Source organism: Callorhinchus milii, unplaced genomic scaffold (genome assembly GCF_018977255.1).
Source record: "Callorhinchus milii isolate IMCB2004 unplaced genomic scaffold, IMCB_Cmil_1.0 Scaffold1025, whole genome shotgun sequence".
Taxonomy (NCBI): Eukaryota; Metazoa; Chordata; class Chondrichthyes; order Chimaeriformes; family Callorhinchidae; genus Callorhinchus; species Callorhinchus milii.
This window is the reverse complement of record NW_024705766.1, coordinates 8,157-18,832: the sequence shown is the minus strand read 5'-3', so window position 1 is coordinate 18,832 and position 10,676 is coordinate 8,157. Positions and strand designations below refer to the sequence as shown.

The 10,676-nt window shown below is 44.9% G+C and overlaps 1 protein-coding gene across 4 annotated transcripts; it reads right to left on the bottom strand.

The window, feature by feature from the left end:
• Nucleotides 1-231: 231 nt before the first annotated feature.
• On the bottom strand, nucleotides 232-9,845 carry LOC103172398 (butyrophilin subfamily 2 member A2-like). 4 transcript variants are annotated; one of them, XM_042346569.1, is made up of 9 exons: nucleotides 9,545-9,845; nucleotides 9,254-9,347; nucleotides 6,656-6,723; nucleotides 5,479-5,829; nucleotides 4,352-4,624; nucleotides 3,028-3,147; nucleotides 2,194-2,211; nucleotides 1,213-1,239; nucleotides 232-889 (listed from the first exon to the last, which is right to left on the bottom strand). In XM_042346569.1, exons 3-9 carry the CDS (start codon nucleotides 6,714-6,716, stop codon nucleotides 345-347), a joined length of 1,395 nt encoding a protein of 464 aa, XP_042202503.1. In that variant the 5' UTR covers nucleotides 6,717-6,723; nucleotides 9,254-9,347; nucleotides 9,545-9,845; the 3' UTR covers nucleotides 232-344. The 4 variants fall into 4 exon arrangements, with proteins under 4 accessions (XP_042202503.1, XP_042202502.1, XP_042202505.1 ...); XM_042346568.1 differs by lacking the exon at nucleotides 9,254-9,347; XM_042346571.1 differs by lacking the exon at nucleotides 9,254-9,347 and having other exon boundaries at nucleotides 5,479-5,826.
• Nucleotides 9,846-10,676: the final 831 nt, after the last annotated feature.

The window sequence follows — 10,676 nt, the reverse complement described above, 5'->3', positions numbered from 1 at the left end:
AAGCCTGTGAAAGGCTTTGAGGCGTCTAGCAGAAATGATGAGGAGCTGTATGCAATTTAAGGATTATTATTGTCGATATCAGATGCTGAAAGCTCCAGACTGATGCTAATGATTTGAAACTTGACTTAATGTAGACATTTTTCTTCGCACGTTGACTCCACATTCGCTCACTATCACACCAGTCGCTTCACAGTCGATCCCGAGAAAGATTGGAGCCGTGGGCCCTGTGTGAACGGTGTAATATAAACCGCAAGCTTTATTGTATCATGACACAGCTTATAAAAGTTTCCAGCCTTGTGGCCATCAAAGCCAAACATAGGTCACGGCTGAGGGTTTCCTCCTCACTATTCTGTCACCCGACAGATCCTCAGAGGCTCAGAGTTTTTCCTACCGTCATCATCACCGGGATTGAAGAAAGGATAAAGTTTCTCAGTGAAAGTCTGAGTGAAAATGTGGAGATGAGACATGTTATCAGCGTTGTAAAATGTCACCTCTCCCCCCTCATAGTTCAGGTAAACTCCCAGCTTCCCGGGTCTCTCTGTCAGGGGCAGTCGGATTCGAGGTAAGGTACAAGCTTTATATTCATCCCCGTTTCTCAGCTTCACAACCCAGAATCCAGTTTCTGGTGACAGTATGATCTTTCCTTTCCTGTTGACAGACTCGCTGGCCAATCCCACATCCCACTTTGTCTTGTTGGCCACCTGCACCTCCCAGTAATGTCTTCCTGAAGTGAAGCCCTCAGACCCCAGGACATAGACATAGGTATCAAATCTCTTCGGGTCATTAGTGAGTTGCTGAGGTGTGTCTCCGTCTCTCACGCTGGTCCGGTCCTGAGACAGGATGAGACTCGGATGCGCTGTGTCAGCATCCAGAGTCACAGAGGCCGGAGCTGAGAAAGAGAAACAACACAAAGTGGAGTGAGGGTACGTCTGGGAGCTCAGACTGTGTGTGAACACATCTACACCTGGGAACACAATCCAGCTCAGAGGGTCACAGTCTGTGTGAGGGTATGTGTGCGTTTGTGTGTGTGTGTGTGTGAGAGATGAGTGTGAGATGAGTGTTTGAGGGCGCGTGAGGGAATGTGTGACCCGCGGATGGGCAGTTTCAGTATCCAGAGTCAGAGAGATTGCGGGGAGAGGGAGAGAGAGGTTTGCACTGAACACTGTGGTAGGATGATGTGAATACTCTGGTTCCTTTTACTCAGACTCTTACCTGCACCACGCAGAAGCTTTTTTCTCGCTGCAAACAAGAATAAAGGAAAGATGGTGAGGTTCCTGGTCACCAGGAGAAGCTTCCCCAGGTTTCACTGAACAATGAGTGAGGATACGGAAACCTACGCCATTACACTGACTGCAAACTGTCCTCGACTTTCAGTCTAATGATAACTGACCAGGATTAGTCCATTCCTAGGACAACAGCCCACACCACAATGGCTAAGTTGCCAACATTATATGAGAGAGATTTTCTGTACAAATGGCAAAAAAAATATCGGCCACGATAAGGGACTGGCCCAATTATGAGCGGCAGCGAGGGTAGCTGTTGGTGCAATGTAACCAGGGGCCAATAGGTTTCTGCTCTGACCCGGAAGGAGGAAGTAGTTGCAGTGGGGAGGATGGCAGGTGAGAGGACAGAACATCAGCAAACAGCGACTGCAACACCATTAGATATAAGAGAATAACAAAATCAATTCGAACAGTAAAGTTTAGTTCTGGGAAATCCATGAGATAATACAGACCGATCTAACAATAAAGCAGAGAACAGGCAGTTTAGATGGTGGATATATAGTGGATAAATTGCCGGATAAACATCCCCAGAAGATGGAATGTGTTTAGTGGTGAAATTGTAATAAGCTTCAACAAAGAGGAGTTTTTTCCGGTGTGTGGACAAGTGGAAAGAAGTGGAGAGCATAAGGGAGATAGAGGGGATCACACACAGAATATGCGACAGGGCAGCGAGGGAAGCAGCTGGGTAAAGCTGTGAAGACGGCTGATTCTCAGTAACTTTCTCTCTCAGTTGCTTTGCCTAACTCTATCTCTCACTCCATTCACAATGACGGAAGATGTCCCTCTGCCGTCCCATCTCTTTCTGTTGTCTTTCTCCATCAGTTTGTCTGAAATTGTGGAAAATATAGTTTACGGGCAAAGTGGAGCTCAAATAATGTAACAGATGTCAAAGAGATTTAATTTTGCTTACCCAGTGTTCTCTGAAGAGCTAGTGAATAAAAAATAAAATTGTTAGCACAGAAGATTATTACCACAGCGGCAAAACGATTCTGATACTATTTTATGGTAACGATTAATCTGAATAATCTATAAATGTACAGCTTTAACCAACATTCTGAACTACACAAAATTAGAACTCAAACGTTCACTGGCATTCAAAGGTTGACATTCACATTCTTTGGTTATTTGAATGTCTCTGTTTTGTGTTTCAGCGTTTACTCCTGTTTACAATTGGTTTCCAATAATAGAGTGAGCTACGGAGAGAATGATCAAGACAGAAGTATAATATGTACATGTGTCTTTAGTGTAGCTTAGTGGTTACACACTCGCCTCGCAATAGAGAGACCTGGATACAATTCCTGGCAGGGCGAAACCTTGGACAAGTTTTCTTAATCCACAGACGAGGAATGGAATTGGAATGACTGTTTTATTAGATCAGCGTCTAACCTACACATTCCTAGAAACGTTTTACTGTGTATTCCGTTGCCAAGTTTACAAAACATACGCATTCACATGAAAACCCACAGTATCTTCGCCTTGCTTCATCCCTTTCCTCCTTCAAGGCCGGTCTCAAGACCTTTCTCTTCAACCGTGCCTTCAGATCCCCTCTCGACTCTCTACCCCCACCTCGCTCGCTCCCTTCCCAGCTACACACTGACCATTTCATCCCTGCTCGGGTCCGGAACCAACTATCCAGCGCCTTGGGACGTCCTCCCGACGTTAAAGGCGCTCTATAAATGTAATCCTGTTGTTTTTGTTATTGTTTTAGTTGTTGTGATGAGCGCTGGTAGTGATGGGAACTTACCTGTGATCGCTCGGTGCTGTTTTACACCGTACCTCACAAGGAAACTCAGCACCAATATAGCAAGTCCCAGGAGCAGTGAGGAAACCACCAAACCCACTTGCACTTTGGGAAAGAACTGGTCTGCCAGGAAATATAAATAAATGTGTAAAGATAGATTCTAATATCCAACAGCAAGCGGCTCTGTTTACCCTGGTTTGACGTATGACACACAGCAGAAGCCTCTGACAGGATCACTTTTAATCTCCCCTCAATGGTAACAGATCACCTCACTGTCACGTCAATATATTGTATAGAAGCGCACTGACGGGATTGTAATCTCAAGACATTGTAATCTCAGGGTGAGACACACATTGTAAACCACTCAATGTTCATTCTCTGAATCTACTTCAGTGTCAAACTAAGGCCATAATGAAACTTATCAATCACTGACCTCAAACATTCCCAATATGCAATTCATTTCATAATCCTTACATTTCATACACCGTCTTATCACATTTTTCAGACGTCTGAAAGCGCTTCACAACAAATAATGCAGATTGTGTTGGCTCTGTATTGTGTGGCCAAAACGGAGCAGCCAATAGTGCACAGTGGTGTCCCACAAACGGACGTGCGTAGTGAACCAATTATTATTATTAATATTGCTGGAGGGATTATTACATCCCGATGGTTTGTTTTTCAGAGAATGAGATCAATAGGCTGAATGAACATTTTTCTAGGTCTGAACTGATTTTGTATTTATTTTATGTTACACAAAGCAGCCACATCTCGAAGTCTATCTCTATTATCACTCTCACACACGGAGATCTCTTAAGCTATCACTAGTATCACTCTCTCTCTCACTCTCTCTAACACACACACACATCTGACAGAATATTACTAATATATCACACACACGCATCATTCAGACTATTACTGATCTCTCTCTCTCTCTCTCTTTCACACGCGCAACATCTCCCAGGCTATCACTGATATCCCTCTCTCTCTCTTTCTCTCTCTCTCGTTCAGTCTCTTTCGTTCTCTCTCTCTCTCTCTCTCTCTCTCTCTCCCTCTTCTCTCTCTCTCTCTCTCTCTCTCTCTCTCACACACACACACACACACACGCACGCACAGAAATACACACACATCTGTCAGACAATCATTGATATCTCTCATACAGACACACATCTCTCAGGCTATCATTGATCTCTCTCTCTCTCTCTCACTCTCACTCTCACACACACACACTTTCACACATCTCTCAGGCTACCATTGGTCTCTCTCTCTCACACAGACACACACAACTCCCAGGCTATCAGCGACATCTCTGGCTTCTGTATTTACTGACCTGAAATTTGCAATTTTGCTTCTTGCTGATTATCTGCGGTGCGAATAACACACCTGATCGTGTTGGTCGATGGCGTGATTTCTATTTGACTTTCAACGCTGAAGAAACCTTTAGAATCCTGTCTGACAGTCGTAATACTGACTGACGTTAAGTTTTGTCCTTGATCATCAGTCCACAGAACATCTGGTCTTGGGAACCAACCACTGGATTCACTCAGCAGCCTCAAACCATCATTGGCCTCCTCAACGTGAACCAATGGCTGGCTGCCAAGGGCTGGTAGGAGGCAGGAAAATGTGAGTTAAATACTCAGCAAATAATATCTTTACACAGAATCTTGTCCAGTAATTGGGTTGAACAAATCCCCGCAATGGCCAGAGAAAAGTTCATTAATGTAGATTGTTATCTTGTTCACAATACGTTACACAGTCTAACTCACACACAATAATCCTGTCGTCTGATAAAGCGCCTTATCACGTCTTAGAGACGTCTCAAAGCTCTTCACAGCACACACTGTAAAGTGAATCGACTGAGTATTTTGTGGGCGAAACATGCAAAGCAGTGTCCGCGAACAGTCGTGGATTCAGCGATCCGCCAATTGATTAACAACCTGATTCCTATTCCCTGCTGGTGAACAGAGGCCTGAGTGTCAAGCGAGGAAACTTCCCAACATTTCGCCCCAACCTGCTTGGGAATAGATCCCAGGTCTTCTCGCTTGCAAGGCGAGGGCTCTAACCCCTGAGGTACACAATCAACTGCAGATTGTGTGTGTGAGATATCCATTCTAAATACCCACCGGATGAGGATGTTGATTAAAATGATGATGCTGGCATTAGTGCTTTTCACATCAGGATGTAGTCCCAAAGTGCTTCACTGGATGTAACCTGTAGTAGAGTGACTGTGTTGGAAGGCTAAAGCGACAGCCCAATAGCACACAGTAACGTCCCAAGAACAACCAGGAACTGAATGACCAATGTTATTGGGTAAATTGTGCGTCAGACCACTGGGCTAAACTCCATTTCCTTCTCGAGCAGCGCAGGTGAGATTTCATATCCACCTCGAACATTACCAGCGCAGCTCGGATGATACACAGCTGTTACACATGCTAAGACGAGGTGAACAAGACTGACCTTTAACCTGCAATTGTATCTTTGTGCCTTCCTGTGATCCGGCGTAGTCAATAAAACACGTGTAGGTTCCATTATCTGTCACCCGCACATCTGCCAGGCTGAGAGAAACATCTCCCTCCTTCAACTGCTCCGTAGACAGGTGTGCTCTGTATCTGTAGGCCTCATCCTCCTCTTCTATCTGATGTCGTCCCCCTCTGTATACGTAAACGGGGGAGTCGAACCTGGTCTTGAACCACCTGATCTCCACACCCTCTGTCAGCAGGGATATGGAACACTTACAGTCCAGCACCACATAGGAACCAGCAGTGGCTGTGACAGGGTGAGTAGGGCCGCTCACTTTGAACCTCTCTGCTTAATAACAAACCAATAGATAGCGTTAGCATTCTCGCAAACACATCTTCAATGAAAAGTCGCTTAAATGTGGGAAGTTTCTTTACTCCACACAAATCTATTTGCTAGCAATGTTCAGGTAACCAGTTGTTAGTCGATCAGCGGATTAGCTATACTGGGGGAAATAATCCCTTAAAAAATAAATTGGTCACTTAATCCACGATTGTTTGTGAGGGACGCTGCAATGCGCAATTGGCTGCTGCGTTTCACCCACAAAATTCACAGGCAATTCACTTTACAGTGTGTCATGTGAAGCGCTTGGAGACGTGTGGAAGAAGTGATCAGCTGCTGTTTATCATGATATCTAAGGGAAGTGACGCAAGCTAAAATTTCACCAGAGGTTAAAACGAAGCAGAAATAATCTACTCAAATAATCAAATGGTAACTGAAGACTTTAGTAAGATGTTGTGTTATATAAAAGTAATACAATCATTTACAGCTGATACGGCGTTTTTCCCCTCAGGAGAACATCTGCAAACGTTTCACATAATATAATGTAAAGTATGGTGACTGCAGTTGAGCAAAGCTGACAAGTTCCGCACAGCCCATGTCCCCCAAACACAGGAGGAAGTGAGTGAACAATTATATTATTTGGGGAAATGTTGGTCTCCAAGTTGCAGGAAATTTCCTCTATTTCTTTTCGAACATCTGCATCTAGTTCTTTATCTTCCAGCTGAACAGGCGGGCATGCTCTCTCTCTCTCTCTACGACAGGAATATAGCCCACTCCACTCCCCCCCCCATACCCCCACACCCAGAAAAATCAGACACAAACAATGTTTTCTTACCAGCCACAGCAAGGGCAAGCACAGGCCAGAGGTTCTGAATCAAGTGTTTCCAGTTCATCATCCAACACCTACTCAATGAGATGAGAACTAGTTACCATCCAGAAAGTCAGCTCATTATACACAGAGATTTGTCATCAAATATGTTGCATCTTTGAACTATAGTAGCTGTGTTCTCCACAGGACAGAATAAATCCCCCTTTCTTTTGTAACCTTTACCACAGGCGGTGCTCTCATTTTTAAACTGTGTGGGTTTCGCTGGTTAGACACGAGGAGCTACTCCAAAGCACACGTTGGGCTTCCCATCGCCTTGGCCTGATACTGCCCAACACTCCCGTTATGGCCGTTTTAGGTTTTGTACATAATAAAACAACTTTATGTTTGTTATAACACCTGTCACAACCAGGAGATTGTTGCAGTTTGATGAATAATTTTGCTATTGTAATTCCTATGATGTTCTCTCCCCTCACGTCTTGATCATCACAACCAGTTGCTGGTCAGAGACGCACCTCCACTCGCAGGCCATCTCAATCTTCTCGAATTCTCAGTATTCAAACACCAAACAGGGAATAAACTGACTGTAGATCCCGCTTTACTATTGACACCAGATCTCACAAGGCACAACTTTTACTTCACGTTTAATCTGGATGCGAATATGAAACCAGCCGATCCTGCAAGTGGAATACTGTGAACTGAATCATTAGTTTAATTCTAAAATCATGAGGAAACATTTGCGGAAACTTAGGTGTTTCCCTTCTAAAATAAAGGGAAGTGTCCTCAATATATAAAGTAATGAAATGTGTGTCCAGCTGTTGATGTCCAGAGTCTAATCCTGCTTTCGGTTTCTGTGGAAGTCACATTACAGACATGCAAACAGGGAATGAGGAGATCAAATATTCCCTACAAGATAGATTGGGAACAATCTTGCGATATTCACTATTACTATTGACTGACGTTCACCACTTGCTGCAGTAACGTAACATTCCTGCGATGAGACCCTCTGGTCACAGCCTCACCTTCCCTGGAATATCCTCAATATCACAGACTACGCTCCGCATGACTGATCCACAGGTTAACGTGTCACAGACCTATTTATTTGGAAGAGATTGCTAGGTTGGGTCGAGGAACAGGTGAGAGTTAAATGTGAAACGACAGTCTTGAACTCGCCTAACTGGGGGATGGAGGTCAACGGAGCTGAGGTGGGAGGTGATGGGATAACAGGTTTACCAGGGGCCTAGAGTGGGAAACAAAACGGGTTGAGTTCTTTACACCGTTGTGACCTCCATTTCAAAATCCCCTCATTCGTTTTCAACTCGCTTCATGCCATCGCACCTCAACGTGAAGCTCCATGACCTCAACCAGATAACTCGGAGCCGAGAGTGTTTCAGCTAAACCAGGCAAGTGGAACAACAGTAGCAATACAATTATTAATTTGCCACCACAATACACTGCCCTTATCTGACACCATTTTCCTTTTAAATCAAAACAGGAAATTGTTTTGACGGTCGGGCTCCAAACACACACAATTTCTGCACACAGACACACAGGGTTTCCACACTGACACCCACGCACGGGCGCGCGCACACACATACATACATAAGCACACACACAGACACAAGGTCTGCACACTGACACACATACAGACACACACTCACACAGATACTCACAGAAACAGGGATAGCACATTGACACACACAGACACAGCGTCCCACTGACAAACAGTCAAACCCACACACACCTACACGCAAAGGGTCTCAAAACAAACACACCCACCTACAAAGGGTCTCAACACAAACACACAGACATAGAATGTCCACACTCACAAATCCCCCGCCCCCTACCCAAATATACACACAGACTCAGACATACACACAAGGTCTCCGCATGATACACATTTTGACACTGGGTCTCCACACTGACACACACACAGATACAGCTCTCCACGCTGACAGCCACACGCACAAACCCACACACAGATACAGTGCCTCCACAATGACAAACACACACACACATACACAGACACTGACACAAGGTTTCCACACTGCCATACACATATGCAGACACCCACACACAAACAAAGGTCTTCACACAGACTCACACACTGGTTCTCCACACTGACAAACACACACACAAACACAGGGTCTCCACAGAAATACTCACACGCACACACACAAACACCGACACAGCGTCTCCACACTGACATACACACACAAACACAGACACACACACCCAGGGTATACGCAATGCTACTCACACAGGGACACGGATACACACAGATATACAGGGTTTTCTCACAGACACTGACACACATATACACAAAGGTTCTCTACACTGACACACAAACACAGACACAGCGTCTCCACATTCACAAACACACACACACCCACCAACACATACCACAAAGGGTTTCCGGCTGCTTATTTCAGCTTCGGCCTTCAGATCTCCTTGAGGTGACCTTGGAGAATAATAATCCTGACAGATTTTACAGCGCCTATTACCTGGAGGGAAGTCCCAAAGCGCTTATAGAAAAGACTGTGAATGGTTTAAACACCTGGTGAGCTGAGAGATTTCACATTGGGGAATATTAAATTATTTTCATACTTGTGCTGTTCTTTCCCCTTACAGCCAGTCCGTCATCATCACAACAAGGTGCTAGTCAGAGAGGAAGCTCGATTCCCTGCCCGTCACTGCTCTCCTATTGTCAGAATTCAAACACAAAATGTGGAATAAGCTCCCGCTTTTCTATTGAACCCAGATCTCACGATACACGATTTTTATTTCACGTTTGAAGTGGACGTGAAAGTGAAATCAGTCAATCCTGTAAGCGGAATACAGTGAAGTAAATCACTAGTTTAATTGCAAAATTATCAGTAAACGATTTGACAATCTTACCTGTTTCCCTTCTACAATAAACAGCAGAATATTCACTCTTAAAAGTAAATGAAATGTGTGTCCAGGTGCTGATATTCACAGACTAATCCTGCTTTCGGTTTCGGTGGAAGTCACATTACAGACACACATATATGCCGGGAATGACGAGATCAAATATTCCGTTCAAGATCGATCGGGGAACAGTCCTCTGATCTCCACTAGTAGTAATGAATGACATTCAACACTTGCTGTTAGTAGCGTAACGTTCCTACGCTCAGACTCTCTGTTAACCGCCTCACCTTCCTCAATACCACAGACTAGCCTCCACATGACTGATTCACAGGTTAATGTGTAACAGACCTGTGTGTTTGCAGGAGATTGCTAGGGTGCGGCGTGAAACTGGTGAGCTTTAAATGTGAAAAGATAGTCTTGAAGACGCCCAGCTGGGGGACGCGAGTCAACGAAGCTGAGCTAGGATGTGATGGGACAAGAGGTTTTCCAGTAGCCTGGAGTGGAAAACAACACGGGTCCAGTTCTTTATACACCTGTGACCCCAATTTCAAAATCCTCTCACTTGTTTTCAAATCACTTCATGCCAACGCCCATACCCATCTCTCCGGCCTGCTAACCGCACATGACATCACTCTCTGCCTCTGCTCAGCCGATCTCGGCCTCCTGTTTGGCCCTCATCACCTCCGTTCCCATCGGTGGCCGTGCCTTTAGCTACTAATCTCCATAAATCTGGAAATCTCTCCGGCAAAAAGGTTTTGAATCTCTCTCTCTCACAAACACACTCACGCACGCGATCTCCATCTATCCCCCACCTCTCTCTCTCTCCCTCTTTCTCTCTCAGCCTGCCCCCCTCTCTCTCTCTCTCTCACTGTCTCACTCGCTCTCTCTCCGGAGACATTCACTCTCACAGCTGAATCTGTATCGTAGGTTGGGGAGAGGCTCGGCTCAGGGAACGCGGAGTGTGTGTTCAACACAAACATGCTACGTGGGTGAAGGAAAACGGACAGAAGCAAGTTGTCTTTTCCCACTGCTTTTCCAGCTAGGATTAGTATTCCTGTTAAATAGTTACTAAGCTAATTGGTTAGTTAATTAATTAGTTCGCTACTTGGCAAGGTAGTTAGTTAGTCAGTCATTGAGTTAG

Coding starts and splice junctions, on each gene's coding strand:
- LOC103172398 (XM_042346569.1), bottom strand. CDS start 6,716: ATGATGAACTGGAAACACTTGATTCAGAACCTCTGGCCTGTGCTTGCC. Junction 5,830..6,655: donor GCTTGCCCTTGCTGTGGCTG/GTAAGAAAACAT, acceptor TTTGTTATTAAG/CAGAGAGGTTCAAAGTGAGC. Junction 4,625..5,478: donor GATACAATTGCAGGTTAAAG/GTCAGTCTTGTT, acceptor GCCTCCTACCAG/CCCTTGGCAGCCAGCCATTG.